The sequence below is a fragment of the Mizuhopecten yessoensis genome, unplaced genomic scaffold (genome assembly GCF_002113885.1).
Source record: "Mizuhopecten yessoensis strain PY_sf001 unplaced genomic scaffold, ASM211388v2 scaffold1321, whole genome shotgun sequence".
Lineage (NCBI taxonomy): Eukaryota > Metazoa > Mollusca > Bivalvia > Pectinida > Pectinidae > Mizuhopecten > Mizuhopecten yessoensis.
Genome location: NW_018403988.1, coordinates 330,208 through 356,690, shown reverse-complemented (window position 1 = coordinate 356,690; position 26,483 = coordinate 330,208). Strand labels below are relative to the sequence as shown.

At 34.8% G+C, this 26,483-nt stretch overlaps 1 protein-coding gene across 3 annotated transcripts in view; it reads left to right on the top strand.

The window, feature by feature from the left end:
- Positions 1–26,483, top strand: part of LOC110459975 — a 52,075-nt gene that overhangs the window by 17,759 nt on the left and 7,833 nt on the right. For all 3 annotated transcript variants that reach the window (XM_021512590.1, XM_021512601.1, XM_021512612.1), the window contains exons 3-12: positions 5,822–5,901; positions 13,844–13,989; positions 16,314–16,444; positions 20,355–20,490; positions 21,223–21,291; positions 21,786–21,901; positions 22,957–23,038; positions 24,361–24,528; positions 25,364–25,450; positions 26,351–26,445. In XM_021512590.1, the coding sequence (XP_021368265.1) occupies positions 5,838–5,901; positions 13,844–13,989; positions 16,314–16,444; positions 20,355–20,490; positions 21,223–21,291; positions 21,786–21,901; positions 22,957–23,038; positions 24,361–24,528; positions 25,364–25,450; positions 26,351–26,445 (1,094 nt within the window). In that variant the 5' untranslated portion in view covers positions 5,822–5,837. The remainder of the gene's footprint in view (positions 1–5,821; positions 5,902–13,843; positions 13,990–16,313; positions 16,445–20,354; positions 20,491–21,222; positions 21,292–21,785; positions 21,902–22,956; positions 23,039–24,360; positions 24,529–25,363; positions 25,451–26,350; positions 26,446–26,483) is intronic.

The window sequence follows — 26,483 nt, the reverse complement described above, 5'->3', positions numbered from 1 at the left end:
CTGAAGTTCCTTTGTTTGTCTCTCGTTTTGTTTAAGTGTCTCTGAAGAGTTCCTGTTTTTGTCACTCGTTTTGTTTAATTGTCTCTGAAATTCCTTTTTTTGTCTCTCGCTTTGTTCAGGAGCCTCTGAAGTTCCTGTGTTTGTCTCTCGTTTTGTCTAGGTGTCTCTGAAGTTCCTGTTTCTGTCTCTCGTTTTGTTTAGGTGTCTCTGAAGTTCCTGTTTTTGTCTTTCGCTTTGTTAAGGTGTCTCTGAAGTTCCTGTTTTTGTCACTCGTTTTGTTTAATTGTCTCTGAAATTCCTGTTTTTGTCTTCGCTTTGTTTAAGAGTCTCTGAAGTTCCTGTGTTTGTCTCTCGTTTTGTTTAGGTGTCTCTGAAGTTCCTGTTTCTGTCTCTCGTTTAATTGTCTCTGAAATTCCTGTTTTTGTCTTCGCTTTGTTTAAGAGTGTCTGAAGTTCCTGTGTTTGTCTCTCGTTTTGTTTAAGTGTCTCTATAGTTCCTGTTTTTGTCTCTCGCTTTGTTTAGGTGTCTCTGAAGTTCCTGTTTCTGTCTGTCGTTTTGTTACGGTGTCTCTGAAGTTCCTGTTTTTGTCACTCGTTTTGTTTAATTGTCTCTGAAGTTCCTGTGTTTGTCTCTCGTTTTGTTTAGGTGTCTCTATAGTTCCTGTTTTTGTCTCTCGTTTTGTTTAGGTGTCTCTGAAGTTCCTGTTTCTGTCTCTCGCTTTGTTTAATTGTCTCTGAAGTTCCTGTGTTTGTCTCTCGTTTTGTTTAGGAGTCTCTGTAGTTCCTGTTTTTGTTTCTCGCTTTGTTTAATTGTCTCTGAAGTTCCTGTGTTTGTCTCTCGTTTTGTTTAGGTGTCTCTATAGTTCCTGTTTTTGTCTCTCGTTTTGTTTAGGTGTCTCTGAAGTTCCTGTTTCTGTCTCTCGTTTTGTTTAAGTGTCTCTGAAGTTCCTGTGTTTGTCTCTCGTTTTGTTTAGGTGTCTCTGTAGTTCCTGTTTTTGTCTCTCGTTTTGTTTAGGTGTCTCTGAAGTTCCTGTTTTTGTCTCTCGTTTTGTTTAGGTGTCTCTGAAGTTCCTGTTTTTGTCTCTCGTTTTGTTTAGGTGTCTCTGAAGTTCCTGTTTTTGTCTCTCGTTTTGTTTAGGTGTCTCTGAAGTTCCTGTTTTTGTCTCTCGTTTTGTTTAGGTGTCTCTGAAGTTCCTGTTTTTGTCTCTCGTTTTGTTTAGGTGTCTCTGAAGTTCCTGTTTTTGTCTCTCGTTTTGTTTAGGTGTCTCTGAAGTTCCTGTTTTTGTCTCTCGTTTTGTTTAGGTGTCTCTGAAGTTCCTGTTTTTGTCTCTCGTTTTGTTTAGGTGTCTCTGAAGTTCCTGTTTTTGTCTCTCGTTTTGTTTAGGTGTCTCTGAAGTTCCTGTTTTTGTCTCTCGTTTTGTTTAGGTGTCTCTGAAGTTCCTGTTTTTGTCTCTCGTTTTGTTTAAGTGTCTCTGAAGTTCCTGTTTTTGTCTCTCGTTTTGTTTAGGTGTCTCTGAAGTTCCTGTTTTTGTCTCTCGTTTTGTTTAGGTGTCTCTATAGTTCCTGTTTTTGTCTCTCGCTTTGTTTAAGTGTCTCTATAGTTCCTGTTTTTGTCTCTCGCTTTGTTTAGGTGTCTCTGAAGTTCCTGTTTCTGTCTCTCGTTTTGTTTAAGTGTCTCTGAAGTTCCTGTTTTTGTCTCTCGTTTTGTTTAGGTGTCTCTGAAGTTCCTGTTTTTGTCTCTCGTTTTGTTTAGGTGTCTCTGAAGTTCCTGTTTTTGTCTCTCGTTTTGTTTAGGTGTCTCTGAAGTTCCTGTTTTTGTCTCTCGTTTTGTTTAGGTGTCTCTGAAGTTCCTGTTTTTGTCTCTCGTTTTGTTTAGGTGTCTCTGAAGTTCCTGTTTTTGTCTCTCGTTTTGTTTAGGTGTCTCTGAAGTTCCTGTTTTTGTCTCTCGTTTTGTTTAGGTGTCTCTGAAGTTCCTGTTTTTGTCTCTCGTTTTGTTTAGGTGTCTCTGAAGTTCCTGTTTTTGTCTCTCGTTTTGTTTAGGTGTCTCTGAAGTTCCTGTTTTTGTCTCTCGTTTTGTTTAGGTGTCTCTGAAGTTCCTGTTTTTGTCTCTCGTTTTGTTTAGGTGTCTCTGAAGTTCCTGTTTTTGTCTCTCGTTTTGTTTAGGTGTCTCTGAAGTTCCTGTTTTTGTCTCTCGTTTTGTTTAGGTGTCTCTGAAGTTCCTGTTTTTGTCTCTCGTTTTGTTTAGGTGTCTCTGAAGTTCCTGTTTTTGTCTCTCGTTTTGTTTAGGTGTCTCTGAAGTTCCTGTTTTTGTCTCTCGTTTTGTTTAGGTGTCTCTGAAGTTCCTGTTTTTGTCTCTCGTTTTGTTTAGGTGTCTCTGAAGTTCCTGTTTTTGTCTCTCGTTTTGTTTAGGTGTCTCTGAAGTTCCTGTTTTTGTCTCTCGTTTTGTTTAGGTGTCTCTGAAGTTCCTGTTTTTGTCTCTCGTTTTGTTTAGGTGTCTCTGAAGTTCCTGTTTTTGTCTCTCGTTTTGTTTAGGTGTCTCTGAAGTTCCTGTTTTTGTCTCTCGTTTTGTTTAGGTGTCTCTGAAGTTCCTGTTTTTGTCTCTCGTTTTGTTTAGGTGTCTCTGAAGTTCCTGTTTTTGTCTCTCGTTTTGTTTAGGTGTCTCTGAAGTTCCTGTTTTTGTCTCTCGTTTTGTTTAGGTGTCTCTGAAGTTCCTGTTTTTGTCTCTCGTTTTGTTTAGGTGTCTCTATAGTTCCTGTTTTTGTCTCTCGCTTTGTTTAAGTGTCTCTATAGTTCCTGTTTTTGTCTCTCGCTTTGTTTAGGTGTCTCTGAAGTTCCTGTTTCTGTCTCTTGTTTTGTTTAAGTGTCTCTTAAGTTCCTGTTTCTGTCTCTCGTTTTGTTTAGGTGTCTCTGAAGTTCCTGTTTTTGTCTCTCGTTTTGTTTAGGTGTCTCTGAAGTTCCTGTTTTTGTCTCTCGTTTTGTTTAGGTGTCTCTATAGTTCCTGTTTTTGTCTCTCGCTTTGTTTAAGTGTCTCTATAGTTCCTGTTTTTGTCTCTCGCTTTGTTTAGGTGTCTCTGAAGTTCCTGTTTCTGTCTCTTGTTTTGTTTAAGTGTCTCTTAAGTTCCTGTTTCTGTCTCTCGTTTTGTTTAGGTGTCTCTGAAGTTCCTGTTTCTGTCTCTCGTTTTGTTTAGGTGTCTCTGAAGTTCCTGTTTTTGTCTCTCGTTTTGTTTAGGTGTCTCTATAGTTCCTGTTTTTGTCTCTCGCTTTGTTTAAGTGTCTCTATAGTTCCTGTTTTTGTCTCTCGCTTTGTTTAGGTGTCTCTGAAGTTCCTGTTTCTGTCTCTTGTTTTGTTTAAGTGTCTCTTAAGTTCCTGTTTCTGTCTCTCGTTTTGTTTAGGTGTCTCTGAAGTTCCTGTTTTTGTCTCTCGTTTTGTTTAGGTGTCTCTGAAGTTCCTGTTTTTGTCTCTCGTTTTGTTTAGGTGTCTCTGAAGTTCCTGTTTTTGTCTCTCGTTTTGTTTAGGTGTCTCTGAAGTTCCTGTTTTTGTCTCTCGTTTTGTTTAGGTGTCTCTGAAGTTCCTGTTTTTGTCTCTCGTTTTGTTTAGGTGTCTCTGAAGTTCCTGTTTTTGTCTCTCGTTTTGTTTAGGTGTCTCTGAAGTTCCTGTTTTTGTCTCTCGTTTTGTTTAGGTGTCTCTGAAGTTCCTGTTTTTGTCTCTCGTTTTGTTTAGGTGTCTCTGAAGTTCCTGTTTTTGTCTCTCGTTTTGTTTAGGTGTCTCTGAAGTTCCTGTTTTTGTCTCTCGTTTTGTTTAGGTGTCTCTGAAGTTCCTGTTTTTGTCTCTCGTTTTGTTTAGGTGTCTCTGAAGTTCCTGTTTTTGTCTCTCGTTTTGTTTAGGTGTCTCTGAAGTTCCTGTTTTTGTCTCTCGTTTTGTTTAGGTGTCTCTGAAGTTCCTGTTTTTGTCTCTCGTTTTGTTTAGGTGTCTCTGAAGTTCCTGTTTTTGTCTCTCGTTTTGTTTAGGTGTCTCTGAAGTTCCTGTTTTTGTCTCTCGTTTTGTTTAGGTGTCTCTGAAGTTCCTGTTTTTGTCTCTCGTTTTGTTTAGGTGTCTCTGAAGTTCCTGTTTTTGTCTCTCGTTTTGTTTAAGTGTCTCTGAAGTTCCTGTTTTTGTCTCTCGTTTTGTTTAGGTGTCTCTGAAGTTCCTGTTTTTGTCACTCGTTTTGTTTAATTGTCTCTGAAATTCCTGTTTTTGTCTCTCGCTTTGTTTAGGAGTCTCTGAAATTCCTGTGTTTGTCTCTCGTTTTGTTTAGGTGTCTCTGAAGTTCCTGTGTTTGTCTCTCGTTTTGTTTAGGTGTCTCTGAAGTTCCTGTTTTTGTCTCTCGTTTTGTTTAGGTGTCTCTGAAGTTCCTGTTTTTGTCTCTCGTTTTGTTTAGGTGTCTCTGAAGTTCCTGTTTTTGTCTCTCGTTTTGTTTAGGTGTCTCTGAAGTTCCTGTTTTTGTCTCTCGTTTTGTTTAGGTGTCTCTGAAGTTCCTGTTTTTGTCTCTCGTTTTGTTTAGGTGTCTCTGAAGTTCCTGTTTTTGTCTCTCGTTTTGTTTAGGTGTCTCTGAAGTTCCTGTTTTTGTCTCTCGTTTTGTTTAGGTGTCTCTGAAGTTCCTGTTTTTGTCTCTCGTTTTGTTTAGGTGTCTCTGAAGTTCCTGTTTTTGTCTCTCGTTTTGTTTAGGTGTCTCTGAAGTTCCTGTTTTTGTCTCTCGTTTTGTTTAGGTGTCTCTGAAGTTCCTGTTTTTGTCTCTCGTTTTGTTTAGGTGTCTCTGAAGTTCCTGTTTTTGTCTCTCGTTTTGTTTAGGTGTCTCTGAAGTTCCTGTTTTTGTCTCTCGTTTTGTTTAGGTGTCTCTGAAGTTCCTGTTTTTGTCTCTCGTTTTGTTTAGGTGTCTCTGAAGTTCCTGTTTTTGTCTCTCGTTTTGTTTAGGTGTCTCTGAAGTTCCTGTTTTTGTCTCTCGTTTTGTTTAGGTGTCTCTGAAGTTCCTGTTTTTGTCTCTCGTTTTGTTTAGGTGTCTCTGAAGTTCCTGTTTTTGTCTCTCGTTTTGTTTAGGTGTCTCTATAGTTCCTGTTTTTGTCTCTCGCTTTGTTTAAGTGTCTCTATAGTTCCTGTTTTTGTCTCTCGCTTTGTTTAGGTGTCTCTGAAGTTCCTGTTTCTGTCTCTCGTTTTGTTTAGGTGTCTCTGAAGTTCCTGTTTTTGTCTCTCGTTTTGTTTAGGTGTCTCTGAAGTTCCTGTTTTTGTCTCTCGTTTTGTTTAGGTGTCTCTGAAGTTCCTGTGTTTGTCTCTCGTTTTGTTTAAGTGTCTCTATAGTTCCTGTTTCTGTCTCTCGTTTTGTTTAGGTGTCTCTGAAGTTACTGTGTTTGTCTCTCGCTTTGTTTAGGTGTTTCTGAAGTTCCTGTTTTTGTCTCTCGCTTTGTTAAGGTGTCTCTGAAATTCCTGTGTTTGTCTCTCGTTTTGTTTAAGTGTCTCTATAGTTCCTGTTTCTGTCTCTCGTTTTGTTTAGGTGTCTCTGAAGTTCCTGTGTTTGTCTCTCGCTTTGTTTAGGTGTCTCTGAAGTTCCTGTTTTTGTCTCTTGTTATGTTTAGGTGTCTCTGAAACTCCTGATTTTGTCTTTTGCTTTGTATAGTGTCTCTGAAGTTCCTGATTTTGTTTTGTCGAGTCGATCATAAGTTCAATTTTTGTTCTTGTGTGTTGAATCTAAGGTATATGTTATATTTGCGTCTATAAATTATTAAAATACGAATGATTTATTAATCTTAATTAGAAGAAGTGATTTGACTTTTTTATTTAAATATTACAGACAATTTGCAGACAAAATGACAGCAAAGAATTATATTCTAATGCTGTTACCAATCATGAACGGACTCCTCTATACACACGGTAAGTACCTATTTGTGTCACGTTTATCAGGACAATTATTTTCGAAACAGCCTATTAACACCTGTTAACACCTATTAACACATCTCTATTAGCAGCATTAGGGTCCTTTAATGTTGATAAAGAAATAAAAATGAAATGTTGATTAAATAACAATAAAAATAATGTTCGATCTTTGATAAAGTGGAAGATACTTTCAGTTTTCTCTATGTTCTGCCATCAGTCGAAATGGCCGACACGTCTATTTTAGTGAAACGCTAGTTTGACGTTTGTTAATGGCATAAGCATGACGTCATACACTTAATGCTATTGATTACACGTATCTTATACTGAGTGAATATAAGGTGTAGTACATAAGAATGTTTTCACCACAAAATTATACGGTTTCGCTTTGGTGCATTTCTGAACACGATATATAACTGATATTGTACACTCATACCATATACTATTCTAGTCCCACATCACTGGTAATATTCTACCTATTTTTTTTTTACCTTTATTTGTCAACAGTTAAAACTGCCTTAGAATATAATCATGTTTCTCATTTATAGTTTCATTACTAATCTGAGAGCAAACAAAAGGTCCAGATGGCCAAAATCGCTCTCCTTGATGTTTAAACAATTTGTCATCTATCCTAGTGGTTGTAACAATTGTAGGCAATTCTTAATTATGTGCTATCCAAAATACATTAATTTATCTTTTTGCCTCGAATTTGGCCTTTAGACATTGTGAATTTAAACTATCCGGCTTTGCTGTTAAGACCATAGCGGTATCACATTTTCTGGATGAAATAGTCAACCTTCTTTAGAATTGGACATTTTTGCATTTCTCCAAAGGACTTTAATAGTCAATAACATACTACACCAATATCTACACAAGTTTCCCATTCATATAAGAGTGACGAAATGAGTCTAGGGTGTATACATATACATACATTTAAATGGGCCTCTGGCTAGCGTAAAGTAAAAAACATGTGACGGATTCATCAATTCCGCATTGAAAGGAAAAGAAATCAGCTTTTTTCTATCAATAAAATGATCATAAATGATGACGGTTTTTTGAATTTATACGCTTTTATTCCGAGTGATCATTGACGTATGAATGTCTACAATGGTGGATGTCAATGTAGTGTCTCCATTGCGTCACGATTTTAGCTTTATAATAAAAGGAATTAAGGAAACCAATTCTTCAATGATACATATAAGAGTTCTCAACAGCGCTTGACTGACCTTTTACAATGTCATAAATGATTAACAAGGAAGGACGGTGTTATGAATAGGCTTCCAATTTCGAGTACACATGCCCTTAAAGGGATGATTGATGATGGCTTAGATATTATGAAGAAGATTCATTCTTTTCGATTTTTTCTTTTTACTGTGAATAATTTAATTTTTCATTATTTTTTGTTCGCGATCGTTTTTCTAACGAAATATTCGCAAGGGTTTTAATACACGAAAATATGACTGTCATCTTTATGTTCCTTTGTTTAATGTATCCAAATAAACATTGATGGATTGTTTAATTTGTCGTTGATTGTGAAATACCACGAATATATAAATCACGCAGTCAAGCGATGTGCTATAAAGCTACTTCCACGAGTCACGGCTGCAGTTTACAAAATAACAACAAGGTTAACAGATTCTGAGGATGCTGTGAATGAGGTTGTCGTGTTGTTATTGTTGCTGGACCAAACGTGTTTGTATTGCTTTACAAAGCCTTGCTATAAGATAATTGTTTCTTACATGTGCCAGCCTGGCTTTCATTGTTAATAAGCTGTCAAATAGGTTTCTAAGTAAGTATATCCTCTGTGCACTATCCTTGTTCGTTACCTGATAACAAAACCCTGTTCTTCAAGGAGTATCGTTAACCTGTTTCAGTCGGAATTATGCACTGCCTTCCTGCCAACAGCATGTCGGTAATTGGTATGATTCGTCCTAAATATCAATTACTCTGTATGTGTTGTAATGCGGGCAACTGTACAAGGTAGTTCATGGCTACCAAGCTTCATTGGTCATTCAGCCTGCGTAGAAAAAAGGCAGGGATGATAGCCTCACAAAAGTCGTTCAAAGCTATAAGTGTATTATGCGTGTTTGTGCTTCCTTTGCTTCAGGACTGATATAGGGGCTTAGGGCTCATCCTGTGTATGATTTGGAAATAACTTTTTACTATTGAATAACACCTAGGACTGTGGAATTGTTAGCTCCTTTGATAATAATTGTTCATATCAGCAAAGTTGATCTTTTTAATTGCATCTATATCATTGATAACTTTAACATTGTTGATATATACCATTAAATCTATTTTATTGATAATATTAACCCTATTGATATATACCATTAAATCTATTTTATTGATAATATTAACCCTATTGATATATACCATTAAATCTATTTTATTGATAATATTAACACTATTGATTTATACCATTAAATCTATTTTATTGATAATATTAACGCCATTGATCTATACCATTAAATCTATATTATTGATACTATTAACGCCATTGATCTATACCATTAAATCTTCCTTATTGATAACTTAAGCACTGTTAATCAATAACATTAATTCTTTATTATTGATATTTTTAACGCATTTGATCTATACCATTAAATCTACATCATTAATGACGCAAGCACTGCTAAACTTTACAACTAGATCTTCATTATTGATTACGTTAGCATTTTATCTATACCATTAAAACTGTATTAATTGATGACGTTAACACTCTATCTATACCATTAATCTTTGTTATTGAAAATATTAACACTATGGGTTTATTGGGTGGATGGTTTTACTACCGAATAGTTGGGTTATCCAGGTAGGAAAATGAAATTTTTACTTCTATCAGTAATCTAAATCGAATTTTATGAGCACAGTTGATTTATACAACTTAATCTAAATAACTTATCATATCAACGCATATATGCATATACAGTAGGAGGAATATTTTAGCGTTAACCTACGTACGTTGCTATTTTTAGCAGAAAGTATTGACCTCTTCTGATTCTCTTGGTGAACAAAAATCATCGCAATGTATCCAAACTGTATCAAAATATATATGGCAAATAAAAAAAAAAAAAGATTGTCAGAAGCTAAAATGTATTGAAATTATATTTGTTTGATAACTTAAACGCAAACATATTTAATTGGAACATTGTTCCGTATCGATAGTCACTAGTATTCTGTGATATATATTTTTAGCGTTACTACCTTGGAGTTCATCTCAAATATAGATCGATCGCGAGTAGACCTGCGTTTTTCTTACAAGAAATGAAGTATTTTATTGTTCCTTTCGCGAATTCAAATTCTCATGAATATGCTGTTTGAGGTGAATACACGGAATATTCCGAGAAAAGTCTTAATTTTTACAATACGATTCAACTAATGAATACCGTGAAATTTTCGCAATGAGGGCGATTTTATCATAAAAGCGAATTTAGGTAAACATAATAACATCTATAGTTTTTACAGTCAATGGCGAAATTAATGTTGGGCGATTTTACCTGTTAAAGGCGAACGTTTTACTGAGCGAATAGAGATTTGACCTGTTAAGGGTGAACGTTTGACTGGGCGAATAGAGCTTTTACCTGTTAAGGGTGAACGTTTGACTGGGCGATAGAGCTTTTACCTGTTAAGGGTGAACGTTTTACTGGGCGAATAGAGATTTGACATGTTGAGGGTAAACGTTTGACTGGGCGTATATATATATAACCTGTTAAGGGTGTACGTTTGACTGGGCAAATAGATGTTTTACCTGTTAAGGGTGAACGTTTGACTGGACAAATATATATTTTACTGTTAAGGACGAATGTTTGCCTGGGCGAATAGAGGTTTTACCTGTTAAGGGTGAACGTTTGACTGGGCAAATATATATTTGACCTGTTAAGGGTGAACGTTTGACTGGGCGAATAGATATTTTACCTGTTAAGGGTGAACGTTTGACTGGGCAAGTGGATATTTTTCCTGTTAATGATGATCGTTTGACTGGGCAAATAGATATTTTACCTGCTAAGGGTGAATGTTTGACTGGGCGAATAGAGGTTTTACCTGTTAAGGGTGAACGTTTGACTGGGCAAATAGATATGTTACCTGTTAAGGATGAACGTTTGACTGGGCGAATAGATATTTTACCTGTTAAAGGTGAACGTTTGACTGGGCGAAAGTTTCCCGGTATACATTATTTCGCTTCAACAGCGTGTTTCATTGTTAGCGATGCTGTAATAGAATGGTAAGTTATTGTTTGCTGTTGATAAGACAGCATTCGGTGACCTGTAAATCCTAACAAATGCGTATGTTGATAATGTTAAGACCAAACCCAAGAGTAAATGGATCATGTCTGCCTAAGAACGGCTGGGTTTACATTTCTTACCAATATTTTCACTACTTTGGCACAATACGGGACTATTCGCCATAGACACCAGATTATCGGAATGATTACCGATACTTATGTTCCGACCCAAAGATAAAGGTAGCCTCATCCCTATACTGTTGTGAATGTGATCTGTCTCTCCTGGATTCAGAAATATGGTCTGTGTGTGGCTTTATCTCTGTGTCTCTGACGTCACTCAGTATGGATGCCCTCGGCGATAGTGTCAATTTCGATTATGATGATTTACTGTTGAATATGAGATTTGAGATAACAATAAAGCGATTCTATCTTTAGGAAACAATATTATTGAAAAGTGCATAGTTTATATAGAAAACTACATTTTTGTCTAATGTTTATCTTTCACATGAACACTTGTAGGTGAATATGTGTACAGAAGAAAAGCAGGTCTCGACTATCTTTCCGTGACTTCAGTGGATTCGTTTCGTTTTGATATAGCTTAACTGCAGCATGAAATCATAGGCTATACACATTTACTACGAGATGAGAATCTTTTCAAATTCAATAAATACAATTTATCTTTCATACAAAAAGATCAAAGGATTCATTTGCCACATATTTTGTCTATGTCTTTTAAAGTTTTGGTGCTTTATTGAAAAAAAAAAAGGATTCAATTCTGGCAAAACTAAAAACGAGAGAATATCATATCATCTATATTTGATGATTAAACGTGCATGTCCTACCACTGATAGGTTTACACTGACTGCCATATCTCGTTCTATATATTCTGAAGCACGTGCCTCTTTGGAACGGCTGATATAGTCGACCGACACCGTCCCTAGATAAAACACAACGATAATATTATAAAAAAGCGGCATGCGTAGCATATGGTGATCTGTACGGGGAATATGAACTCGGAACACCTCGGCTCATGTAACCTTTGATGAAAGGTACTGTTATCTGGCGAGGTATTCCGAATGGGAGATCTTCTTTACCGTTGTTTTTGTTTTAATATTTTCTTTGATTCAACGCATATTTTCTTTATCAAAACTTGAGAGAGACATAACACAGGCAGCAAATTAATTAGGAGATCTTTTGTTTACATAGCCGGAAGTTAAAGAACAAAATCGGAATTGTGCAGGTGATCAGCTGCGTGTCCCAGAAAACAGATAACAAAATTTATCAAATACCAATTGGGCGGGTTGGTCGAGCGGTAATCACTCTTGTCTTTCACGCAGGCGGCCGGGGCTCGATCCCCGAAATCGTTGCACGCATGGATATTCAGAGAAAGTGTTTTTCTCCTGCCCAAACAACTCCAACAGCCCAGGTGGAGTATAAATTGGTCGTGGGTGGATGTTGTGGTATCAGTGCTATAGCATTCAAATGAGGTGGCAATATAAATGATGCCGTTGAAAGCAAGGTTCCACTACAAACAGAACACATTACATCTCCAGCACACACGCAGACATACACTCATAGGGAGATATTAGCCAGGCTGCATAGAACAAGTAGTGAACGCTTTAGAGTGGCTTATGTTAGCTAGATAGGGCGCTATATCAAATGCTGTATATTATTATTATTATATTATTATCAAACTTGTCGAATGGATACGAGAAACACCATATTGAAAAAAAACATGTTTGGATCCTAATTAGGATTCCTTTCCTCATGTTCAAATATTTAAATGTTTTCTTTCATAAATGTATTCGAAATTTTTCATCTATTTTATAGTAAATAACTTTTTATCAATAAATAAAAACCGTCAAAATATTTGGGTTTTCATATGCGTTTTAATAATCATGTGCGATTAAATGAATGATCAGTCCAAAAATATTAATGAAATCTAATAAATTCATTTCCATTGTTAATTTAATTTTAACATCACGGAAGGTTGTTGTTATGCACAGATCGATGGTTGATTATGATACATATTTGTCCTTTTCAATGAGATCATGTTCAATTATAACGTACGAGCTGTGTAATTATAAGCATGGTACTATAAATAGCTTAAGTGTTAGTATTGAAACAAATATAGTAATGTTGTAATAAATTGTAAAATTTGTACTTTCCTGTGATTGGTGTACATTGATGAAAATCGACAATAAATGTGTGCTGAATTGACTTTGGATTGAAAAAGAACTTTCAATCCCAGACCCGTTTTAAAATAATTTTATCTAGTATCTTTTGCGAGTGCAATGTTCTTGTTATCATAAGTCTGATATTAAGAAGAACATCTAAGCACATATTGATAGACTTTGATAAGAAGCAGGTGTACACCTCCACATACAAAAAGTGCCACCTTTCGTTGATAATCTGCAGTTGCAGGGGGTTTCTAACTGTGCGGGTATTCTGCAGTAAAAGTACATTATTATAAATGGCATTGCTTCTGCACATTACAGAAAATTGATTTGAAACAGAATTGCGATCACGCGATCGTGAACTCGAGTTCCAGACGGGGCAAATGCAAAAAAAAAAGGAAAAAATGTCGTCCTTCCTCAGTTGTGTTTCTATGTTTTTGCATCATATATGCAAGTGTATAGTGATATGAGGTTAAAAGGTAAGAACAACTCCCTGTAATAATTTGTCTAATGAACACACTAGTATATACCTGTACAAATGTGGTTTAAAGCCACAGGAATACATGATACGACATTGATCTGACCCATCGCTGCAATAACTGTATGTATACACAGCCTAAACCACATGTATATAGCTTTAATAACTTCCCATGCTCTTGTTACATGCTTAGTTAGACATATCATACTTCACACACTGCCAGTGTTAAGGATAACAAAGAGATGGGGTCTGTTTCAGAGCAACAGGTGGGTCTACTTACTTTTTGTACGGGTTCATTCCGAACTCTCAAATTACGCTTAAAATACAACTTTTACATCAATTCAAAATGTATTGTTTAAAAGTTTTTGCACAAACCATACAAGCCGAAAATAATTTCTTAACAACAAAACAAAAACAAAGAAACGTTCAAACAATTTTCTAAAGTATGTACAAAGATATTTTTAAAGTTTCTACTTTGACAGATAGGACGAATATTCAAAATTATCAATGTTTTAAGAGGTTGTTCAATTAAGTGAATACTCGCATTTAAAATTTTATTTTATGAATGCAATATATATTTTGTTTTCTTTAAATTGAAGCATACGTTTATTTTGCATATCTGACGTATGGGACCTTGATTTTGTACTGAATTTCACAATCTTCAACTTTCCTTTTCTTAATAGCAACATGCAAGTATTCCCTGTATATGCTGATTCGGTAATCGGGAACCGATTTTTATTTCTTTATTTTAAAGAAACATGGGTCTAGTTAATCAATAATCTATTCAGCTATTAGGAAGGCCTATTGCAGAGATTTCAATATACACTGAGTTCTGTTTTACTTTGGACATGTCAATGCCTTCTTTGATTTGAGATGGTTTGAGTCGCAACATTGTATAATTGTACAGAAAGCATGGAAAGGGGAGGGCATTATGCACTTCCTTTTGTTTTAGTTGGTTTTGGTGTTGTATTTATTGTTATGACTTTGATATCCGACTTTGGCATTTGATGCGACAGTATGCTCCCTAAACTTCTTTACTGAAAGATTCTTTAATATTTGCAGCCTCCAAAGATACATTGCAGCAAGTACAACGAGATTTCTGGAAGTGGCACATGCGAGATTCTCCGCAATTCATGACCGCAACCGGATTTAATAAATACAACGACTTGCTGGAGTCCATGAACATCAGCATGTTCGAACAACGCAAGGTACCGATATCAAGTTAAACTTAAAGAGGAACCAAAGTGATATCATATACATGAATAGCTCTGATATAAATGTTTGAAAATATAACTCTTTAGTATATATCTCCTTTATTTATAAATAACATGACTCTCTAAATTAAGGATTGTCTCCGTACGAATCGGGTTATAACTCTTTATTTTACTTTGTTTTTTTTCCATTTCATGCTTTATCTGTTGCTTACAACTGTTCTGTAGTCCAACTGTGTTTAAAATATGGCGACTTGATTTACTTGAGAAGCGCAAGGATAATAGTGGCAAGTTTTATTTGAGTTTACGGTGCAACCCCCCTTTTTTATAGGTCATATATTTCAGCTCTGATTTCATTCTTTTGTGATTACGCTGTGGTGCATGTCTTTTTAATTCATAGGACCCAATATTTGCCTTAAAAGTTAATATTTCTAAAACATTTTGTCAGATAACTAATCATGGGAATGAAAAAAAGTCTTGAAACTTTATCTAAGAAATATAAATGCTTTGCTTATTTCAATGCTTGATTATATATTTATCACATAATGTATTGTGGTATCCAGCGAAATTTTTCTTTTTGTAATATCTCATGTAATATGACCTATCAGCCCTGTAATTGTTTGTAAGTTGCAATTGTTACCCTCGTTTTCATTTCATATGACATTTTTATGAAACTCGTCACCATTTTTTCAGTTCAGCTCGCCAGTGGCTCGCTCAATTGAAAAATTCTTAGACTCGTTTCATAAATCTCATATGAAATGAAACTATATCAAAGTCGGTCTAAATATGACTTGCATAACGATTTCATAAAAACAACTTCTGGTCTGTGAGCCCTGTCTGGAAAAAGGAAAAAAGTAGTGCGATTTTTATATGGGTCAGAGAGTACACAAATATATATAACTATAGTCTGATATCATTCTTCTGGCAAAGGTCCAATTCGTTTGACGAGGGATCCAAACCTGGTTCTTTTGATAATATACGGGTTAACATAAGCATTTTCATTTCCCTCTTATCTAATCTTTGTGTAACAAGGATTTATACATTATCCGTTATAGATCTTCCTCATATTAAGAGAAAACATTAAATATCTCACCCATTTCAATTCACAGTTTATGCCACAGAGATCGTGATAATGGGCACTGTTTTATTGCCCTATATACCTGATAGAATTATTCGATGAATGATATATTTGTACCTGTGACATGGTGAGTGGCAGTAGACACTTGTATTTAATAGGAACATTATCCTTCGTGCAGATTTATTTATATATAATATAATTAAATTGTACTGTAAGGAGAACAAAATAACTCATTGTGACAGGGCTTGTATCGTGAACACTTCTGTTAGCAAATATCTAAAAAAAATAATTTTGTGAACATACAGAGACTTGAGATACACTTCAACTCATATCAGTACCCATTGGAAGTGAAATTAAAAGAAATCTAGCTATACCTGTAGTTTCATGTTATTTATGGGAGAATTGTCCAATTTATCTTACCTTCAAAAATCTTTAATCATTCAGAATTACCCGAGCGTTGGCAATATTTTGAGTTTCCTCGTTCCTTTCAAATGTATCTTCTATTCGTGTATATCTGTTAGACGCGTCATCTAAACCTGTGAATAATCAATACGTTTGTACCTTTCATTCGTGTCATAAATTATTATGTACCTTTCGAATATGTCATCAATTCGTGTGTGTCTTTCAAATGTGTCATCGATTCTTGTGTACCTTTCAAATGTATCATCAATAATTTTACACCTTTAAATGTCTTCGGAATCTTATTCAGCTGTCAAATGTGTCATCAATTCTTGTGTGCATTTCAAATGGGTCATCAATTCTTGTGTGCATTTCAAATAGGTCATCAATTCTTGTGCACCTTTCAAAGGTATCATCAACTCTTTTTTCCTCCCCCAATGTTTTGCCCATCTTTTGAACCATACAAATACATAATCAGTTCTTATGTTTTCGGCTATGTCAGGGAGGTTGGACGATACATTAAAACAAAAATGGAATAAGATCACTATTAAGGATAGGGTGGCGTCGTGTTATAATAAGCTGGTGACCTAATACTTCATATAGACACGGGAGAAAATATCAATTATTATCTAATAACCGGTACTATATAAAAAGCACAATGGAACATTGGAGCTCAGATATGTAATTATGACGACTGTACCATCTTTTGGGGCTTGTTGAACCTTATGATATGTTTTCGGAAATAATTAGCTATTATGGAAAACTTTCAAATCCGCTGTCGGAGAAGCATTTATGGTAAAAAAAAAAGACAGTCCCTGGTGATTGTTTCATTTTTCTATTGCAGACGGCAGTAGATGAATTCCTTACCCGCCTTGCAAGTCTGCCAGTAAAAGAACTGACGTATCGTCAGCGAGTAGACTATGATATTTTACAAGATTACCTCCAAACCTTTGTGGATGGATACAGATGGAGGGAGTAAGTATACACAAGATACAAGAAATGTCATATTACCAAATGGATTCAGTTGTAGAAAGACTAACGAATCAATCTAACATTTGTATCACTGACATTTCCTTATCTTGAAACTAATTATTAAGCATATGTTTATTAAGCATATGTTTTTTGTGGATCCAAATGATTTACCGACAATCAAAAAAGTTAATGAGTTAAGTTGTGTTTTATCGCCAACGAATAAGAGTTCCATTTCGTTCGCCATTTCTCTTTCATTGTGTTGCTTTCCTATTTACCATAGCAAATAGTGTTAGACAAAAAATGTATTTATTATGACTGTCTTTTTCATGCAAATATCTCCATCACCACCTCGTGGATTCGATCCCATTATCATTAATATAAAACATTGAGCTTATCTCATTATGTCATTTATGATATTTTTTCATTGATACTTTCTGCATCATTATCTGGGTAATTTGTTCTTACACCATTAACGAGGCCAGAAAATATGATAGTGTTTTTATGAGTGTTGAGGAAATAAATTTTGAATTTTTAAATTTGGCTTAATGTTTGATTAAGCTAATGACTTTCCGATAAACTCTTTTGTTAGGTCAATAGTGAGCTGAAACGAGTTTCTCAAAAACGCAATACACAACACATCTTATTTCAACTATAGTTTCTTCTATATTACTAAGAATACGGCTCTTTGTCGTATTGGTTAGATACAGGAGGATGTGTATGGTCCATTTCAGATATGTTGGTCTAAAATTAAATTACATCATTGATGACCCAGATAATGTATCCTAATATCTGACAAGTGTTTATTTATTCTGATCGATCTAGACAAGATAAGAAACATCTTTTTATGTAATCTTTTTTCAAGTTTTATCTGAGGAATTTAACTAAATTTGGCAGGAATGGACAAGAGCAGAAGTACCTCTTGGCTGTTTGTATACTGTTTGAGTCATTTTGCTCATCATTTCCGTTGATGATTGATAATGAGGCTCAGCATATCGTTTCCATGACTAGGGGCAAGGTTTCACAATGATAATCACAACTACGTTGAAAGTATCCCCCTCCCCCACAATCCACCCACCCACGATGAGTTAACAGTGCCATAATACATGGTGATACCAATATTTGTTTTATCAAAATTGGAAAAATATCTAAAATTCAACCAATCAGAAGCCTTACCACGGCTGCCATCTGGTTAAAACTGGGGAAAACCGCAGTCATAGTATATTCTGTACTACCATGATATGGAATTATTTGAACGAAATGTATAATATCAAAATGTAGACCACTCAGAGCTCCATCGTTCATGTTTGAGGAACTATAATGGCAGTTACTTTCCGAAAGGTTTTAATTATCGACCAATCAGAGGCCAGTTCCCGGCTGCCATTTTTATTTAGATGTATAATAGTTCACAAGCAAATACTGGTTCCTACGGGATTCAGCTCGGTCAATTATGTACGAAATGACAGACAAAGCGTACGTGAGACATTACAACTGTGAGGTATATATATATATATATATATATATGGGTTGGTTTAAGCCTTATCAGTAAAACATAAGCTTGGTTTTCCTCCTGAAATCTTACGAGAGCTCCAATCTTGTCAGACGTCGATCGGTTTTCTTACGTGGGATTCTGTCTCGAACGACCCAGAAACAAGTGGTATGTCTATACACACCGACACTTACTGTCGGTATTGAGTGTATGTTACCCTCACTCTGACACCCAAGCTTGGTACGATTCTCTATCGGGATTAAAATCCATTGACACCTGTTTAGATGAGTATGATAGGTATCATGTAAATTTGTCTTGATTGTGTGAACAAAATCCTTGATAATATATCAAGAAGGAAGGAAATTGGTGAATTATGCCAGGTAATGGTACGGCAGAACAAACAGACACAGTTCCTTTGTGTGATGTATGCCAAGTTGAGCGTGCACATTGTTAAACTTAATCAGAAAATTACGGACCATTTTTGCAGTAAGATAATTTAACTCGACGTGAAAGTGATGATTGTACGAAGCAGGAAATGTGATAATGAACGTTCACATCTTGTCAATATATAATATTACAACTCTCTACCACTGTAACACTTAATAAAACTTTCCCCGTTGTTGATAAAACTTGGAACGAAACACAGGAAGCTGATTATAGCAATTCAGACGTGATCTGTCTTATCACCTCATAACAAATTCAGGAAATGAAACATGTTGTATTCTTTGGGGGTCTTAATTGCTGTGAAATGACGCCGTTGTTATCCCGACACTAGCCGGGATACTTTAAACCCTAACAAGTTTAATATATATCTGTAAGTCATTGTTAAGTGTTATGCAGCAGTTAATCAAAATGTATCATCTTTGCATTGTATCAAACGATACTAAACCAGCTAACTTACACTTGAGCTCTCAACGGCGCATTGAATCTATTTGTGCAATCATAAATTAGTGTATGTATAATTACCTTAAGGAAATGTACTTGTATAGTACGAGCTATACATAATTAGCGTGTCAATGATAGATACCGCGAAAAAAATGTAGTCAAAAAAGTTTTTTGTTTTTAAATATATTTCGACATCTTAAATCAGACCCACCACGTTTTAGGTTACCCGTGTTTTAATAATTATTCACAAGCAATAGTAAACTCAAACATTGTTTGTTTTGATATCAACTAATTTATGTGCAAAGTTTCTGGTATAACGAACTACTATGGAGCAACATGTGAGCCCATTCTATTACCATGATGTCAGTTTTTTCAGGAGGAAGAATTTACTGTCCTCATTAAGTGCGTGCTTTTAATGACAGTTCGACACTCGAATACTCTTAACTTTATATTCATTCAGGTAGCACACTAACAAATGTGGTATTAATGTGTTTGGTGTTAGACTAATCTCCCTTAACAACTTTAAATTGGTATTACATTTTCGTGTTGATTTCCAAAATATATTCAATGCATTTTTTTTAAGTTTTAAAAGAATCGTTGATTAATTAACCAAAGTAGCATTCATCTTTGATAATTTTCAATTCCAGTGTTACCGTTCTCTGTTTTAACACACAAGATCGGTGGAACGGGGGGATACTGTAGGAAATATGCTTCTTCGTTTAAGGGTTTTTCGTTTCGATATAGTTACATACCCGACACATTCATGAATGACAATTTGTTGACTAATCATCAAAACATTTGTAACGTACACAAACCGACTTTTTTTTTATTGTCTTAGTGAATTTACAATTATTCACTTAATTCCATGTTTTAAGAGGGGATATTTACAGCACGAATCGTAGGCGTTGTAGATACTGTTTACTTTCAACGTTTGTATGAACCAATATAAAATAAAATTATCAAATAATTTTCTACCGATCACGTCATATCTGTTTGTTGTTACTTTAACATTATAAACGTCATGACGTAATTACATGCTAGACATAAAGACTTTAAAAGATACACAGCACTGTTTAATCAACTTGATTCTAGATGTTTTTGCTGTATACATCAAAGCTTCTTTCCCGTCAAAGGACAAATAAGCTCCGACGGTGAACCAGGGCTGTACGGGGTCTAACACGGGCTGTTTATGTGGTTACAAAGAGGGAGGTACATTTAGTACAAAACATGTATGTCACCAAGGGTGAATATCCAAATTGAATATGAAACCACTTGTTCCCTTTGAGAAAATAAAGAAAAAATCTCTGAAACAGGAAATGTTTGAAATGTGATGATCCTGTTGTCATTTTCATTGCAGAATATATTTAAGTTTGGCAAACAGACCTGTTTTAGACACGTGCTACATTAGCGAGGGCGTATCGCACTAGCCTTATCTGGGCTCAAAATGTCAAACTCTAATACTATCAGATTAAAAAAAACAAAAACATTTATAATTCTCTCTCACACTCATCTAAGTTTACATTACTCACAATATGTTTTCAGTTTTCTCGCTCTGAATCCAATCAACTTTATCGAGGGCATCCAGAGCAACCCGCAGGCTATGGTGGACATCACGCCGTTCATATCACACGGAGATTTCATCAATTATCTTGCCAGGCTAAAGGATTTGCCTAAAATGGTAGGGATCGACATAGAATTGACAATCTACCTGTGCTTTTAAAGTTTAACCTGACATCTTAGACTAAAAAACGTTCTTAAAATGGTAGGGATTAACAAAGCATAGTCATATACTTGTTACTTTCTAGTATGATTCAGACAACACACACTAATAACAAATAATAATAATAATATACAACATTTATATAGCGCCCTATATAATTTGTAAAATTTCTCTAAAGCGATTTACAACATATGGATAATAATATTAGTTATAGTTGTGAAACAAAACAAAGACTTACAATTACTTTTATACATGACTTGCCTAAAAAGGCTGGGATTGACAAACCATAGCATGCAGCTTGTTTATTTCCAAGTTTGATTCTAACAACACAATCAACAGGAGGAGGTTTTGCCATACCTTGTAGGGATCGACAATTATATTTGTTGCCTAGGTTCTCTTATGATGAGACAAAATCTATAAATGAAGTTTAAAAACTTAATATGTCAATTTCATTTCATCCCGATATACTGGTTTTTGCAGAATTATATTTTTTTATGTAATATTCTATTTTGGTTGATATGGTATATTTTAATTGTATGAGTATTCATTTTGCGATTAAAACAAATTACAGTTTTAATAAACCCATTATAACGCAGGACCAGTTTAATTACAGCAGGTATACGTGCTTGATGTTTTCAAAAATGTAACGAATGAAATAAGCACAAGAAATCTTTGTTGATTATTTTTCAGGTCGATGAAATTATCGACAGATTAAAAAAAGCAATCGAGGTACAACATACACATCATTTGTCAGCCATCGTAAGTACTTCAACACCTCATCTTCGTGTCCTTCATATACTGTAATTCATATTTTGTGGATCTCCAAGTCTTTTTACACAGGTACATTTCAAAACAAAAATGATGATACATTAATGTTATCACGATTAAGATGGTAAAGTGAAAATCACGAAAATATTCATTATTTAACTATCAACAGTATCATAAACTTCGTTTATATAATGTCTTTTTTGCGCAGAATAGCAATTTGTTTTTCTAATACAATTATATATATATTGTCGTCGCTGTATCACAATAATCCATTTCACATCGACTATCATTTCATCAAATAACCCTTTCACCACTGTAGACCATAATGGACTCATCCATATCAATGCATGGAAGAGTTTACTTCAGTTACATAGGGTTGAAAGGGTTAGAATCTTGGACAGAATCGTCATATCTTACCTTGATATAATACCAGAAGGCACAGAACTACATTGATTAATATGTATTTAATGTTTCCGACCTTTCAGAAAGCAGTTCCAGGACAAATTGATGCATTTTTGAAATCCGAGCCTTCAGATTTGATATTATTTAAACCCTTTAATACTACGCTGGATAACATAATGCATATTTCAGAGGAAACCAAGTAAGTGCGCATTAGAGTTTGATTTTGATTTTTTTCTTATCGACATATAATAATTTATGTTATTCAATAACTTATTTACCTGATATACAGATTAGTATAAAATTCCATGGGATAATCCATATTCTCAATGTGGAAAAAGATGCATTTCTCATAAACACACAACGACAGGTCGATGTAGTAGAAATATAAGTGAGATGACACGTAAACAATAGGAAAGGCAACATGAATCTAAGAAAAAACGGTTAACTGTCATACGTGCGGCACCTACTAGCATACAGAAAAGTACGAAGGTCATCGACGATCTAAATGAAAAAAGTCTTTGATTATGATAAGCATTGAAAACTCCCAGGTGAAATTCAGGTCTAGAAGACGAACGTAAACTCCTTTTAGTGCAGACTGGAATTTCTCACATAGAAAACACAAACTTAGATACTGCATTATTCAAAACGACACTACTCGGAACAGGCTCCATGAACAATGAACCAATGGTGACATGTAAACTATACAAGAGGGTAAAGAAAAGTTTCTATCGAGGACATAATTTCTAATATAAAGTCTTGTTACCCTAGGTAGGCAAGCTAACCTGTATATGTATATACATGTACTATGCTCTCATACACGTCATAATATCAACATACATCCACTTTTGGTTGTTTGTCAATTTATTGACAAATTGACAAACATACGAAAAGTTTCGTCATATATTAAAGACAATTGAAACAAACAAAAAACAAATCTTTAAACATAGTTACATTATATTGTTTTTCTTCAAATATTCACATATTTCGTGCGACGTAAATCGATTAAAATGTTCAAATAAAAAAAAAAAGTATAACGGTAGTTTTAATATATTTTATATATACATAAGAATACGGTTATTATAAACAGCGTTACAATTGTATATAAAAGTTTTCAGTGATCTTCAATATCGACTTTGATCGTATATTTCTTGTCATCGAATATACAGTCAATCTTTTTTTAATTTTTGTTCACATGATATAGTCCTACTATTTTTTTCATTTTAAGCTAAATTTTGTTTGTTTGTGTTGATACAGATCACACTGGAGATCCCTCGCCCGAAACTACTGCTCAGACGTCATAGATGCATTCGTAAAGTTAAAGAATTTTGTTGTTGAAGTAAGTAAACTAATTTTTCTGAAATCATCTCACATTATCAATGTATGGGCGAGTAATGTAGGGCTGCTACGGACCTGTTCTTGTCTGCTAAAGGAATATAAAAGTCACTCAAAGTACCCAAGTTACCAACTGCTACAGTCCTGCATGCTAAACAGAGATGTGTGCATTTCTTTATCTCTACTCTTCATATATATCACTTCAGAGGGATGACTTCATGAAAATAACCCTTAAAATGACGACGACATTTTAACAATCAAGCATTAACGTTACACAATGCACTTAGCAGACACGAAGCAAAAGAGAAATATTATATGAAGACCCCTCTGATATGTTGGTCAACTTAATGAAATACTCCAATGTGTATTGAGGCCAAGTGTATCGTGTTTTATTACCTATATGACGTATCACGTCTATTTTTATATATTCAGTAGTTGGTCGTTCTATAATATCAGAGATTAGAATATACCGAAATTTGTTATTAGGGTAATAAAAAGATAACGTATTTATGATGCGATTACAAAATTCAAAATGGATTATGAGAACAGAGAATACAGTATATACCCAATCTAGATATAGAAATATGACAGCACCACGTTTACATGCTAGCTGCTCAGTTCGTGCTATCTTGCTAGGACAGTACCACACATAGTAGTCTTGATTGCAGTGTTATGTATATTTCACTGTATGTAAACATCTGTCCAGGCGTATCATGAAAAAACACAAGTGCTGGTTGTGAATTGTTTACGTAGCAGCGCGTAATCTCAACATAACGAGGGAACGACCGGCCATTATTTTATGATTTACATTGATATAGAAAACTCGTATTGAATGGGTACAAACCATCGGTTTGTGTTCGGATAAGCTTTCTGAATAATGTTATGTGTGTTATAAGAACATTCACTTGAGAATTAATAATTTTTAATGAATCTACCCCAATTTTGCAAACGATAATGGATATTCCAATTTAATATAAACTCATCATTACTTTTATAACAAACTAATTACTTTTATCTCTGCCACAAAAACACTTATTTACGATAGATTGATCATCATTCGAAACTTAAAGCAGAATAAAAGAACATTTTTTTTTATTATTTTAAATAAAAAATATGCATGATGGTTTCAAAATTGTTCACATAAAATCTTATAAAGAAGCCTTGAAATGGCACAATGTTCATCGACAAAGAGCACGAGCTATTTAAAAGTAAAGAAATGAAGGTATTGTATTACTTGTAACGGAATGAATAATGATGCTTCTTTAAGAATCAAATATTCTATTTATACATAGGTAGACATTGCATTCTGAATATTTTTCCTCACAGAAATATATGGAAAACACGAGAAAACACATCGGTGTAGGTTCTTGGAGAGAAGGGAAGGAATTCTACAGAGCATGTCTAAAGTTCCATCTGTCTGTAGATATGACTCCTGAGGAGGTTTTTAAACTAGGACAGGACGAGGTGGCCAGAATATTAAAACGTATGAAAAAGGTAATGTTCATCAGGTAGATATATTCATTCTTATACATAACTGTTTAGTGATTAAAAGGCACACGTAGTTTTCAGTAAACAATTTTCTAATACTTGAATTTTAAATACGAAAGTTTGAATTCATTATGTGCCACGTTGGTTATGACAGCACTATTAATGAGAAACACGTGACGTATAGTTTGTCAACGTAAATAACGAGATCGTCATTATTGTGTACCACGTCAACTACCCCAGTACATGTATTCTTTATGAAGTTTTGATGATGCTCCCTAGTGTGCTATATGGTTACTGTCCCGTTTCTCACTTCAAGGATATGACATTACTTTGATTTGATCTAGCTTCATGTGGTTGGTGTAGTCGATGAGCAGATTGCGCTCATTCTACCGGAACACATGGTCTTATTACCCATGGACTCTTAAAAGTCTCCATAAAAAGCATATCTCTGTTCCTATTTCCCCCCAAAGCTCATTGATTTTGAGGTCCAAATGTTGTTTATGTGAGGTTTTCTTGTCGCCTTATTCATGAATGGTATCACATGATACAGCTATAATTCTGTAAAATGAGACCATCAAATGGATTTCTGATATCAAAAAGCGTACCAACAGCTGATGTGACATAATGTGTAACAAGGACAAATACCTTGAAATGAGTTAAAACGAATTTTAGATTTTCAATGTATACTGTACCATAATGGTTTTTGTGTATCATACATGTATATGTCATTGGTTTATTGTTAACCACTTTAGTTATGACGTCATCTTAACTGTGTACCACATGGGTAACGTCATAAATTGGTACGTTTGTAATGACATTGCCACCTTTATGTACCAAATAGGTTATGAAGAAGCTTGAATACGAAGGCAGCGTACGAGAATTCTTTGACATGCTGAAATTAGACGAAGGTTTGCAACGTGCAAATGCAGTAAGTAGCATAACAGTACGCAAACACTATAGTAAAACCTCTTTATACTGGCTCTCTTTGTCCAGCGACGTTTTTTGGCGTTATAAAGGGGTTTGGCGATATATAAATGATAATAATATACCTAAAAAGAAAAACAACTGATGACGGAACTACTTTTTACACTTCAGAATGCAAAATTACAGCACAGCTTTCTTGTAGCGCAATTGTTTAGTTTACGTAAAAATTAAATAAATCTTTAACTGTGAATTTACAACGTGCTTGTCTATTATTTTTAAATTAAATTATAAAGAATGCCCAAGAATTTGTTTTGGTATATACGGTATATAACGAAAATAAGTTGTGCCCTTTTTTGCATAAACCGCTTAGCGGATTTATGCAAAGTGCACAATTTTTTTTCGGTATATACCGTATATACCAAAACAAAATCTTGGTCATTCCTTAATTATATATTACGCACAGTACAAGTACGACAGGTAAAGTTCATATATAATCCTTCGGATCAACAGACACTAGTGTAAAAGATACCTTGTGTTTATTAATTGTATAAATGTCATAGGAACATAAGTGACAAAGGGAGACAATTTTATTATCCAAACCTTGTCCGGGCCTCGAACTAAAGACCTACGGCATCTAATCGCCGAGCCTGGAAATATCTGCAACTACACAAACCCATCTCCTTAAAAAAGAAGTCTTTGATGTTGCTATGGTCAACAGCCCTATAATCTCAATACGTTCATGGTAACAAATGTTCTATTGACAAGTATATATACCAATTGTCATCAAGGTACTGATATCATTAACGGGCCCGGACTGGGGACGAGTCATACTACTGACTTCCTTTGTCACTTGTGTTTCTATGTTATTTATTTATATACTATTTGTTTCCTTTTGTGTTTACAGGATGAGGTGTTGATGGAATACCGCTCTATTTATAAATACAGAATAAAACCAGCTTTATCAAAATATTTTGAAAACTTACCTGATAAACCTTTAAGGTAAGCAACAAAATAGTGTTTACCAATGTATAAGGGAT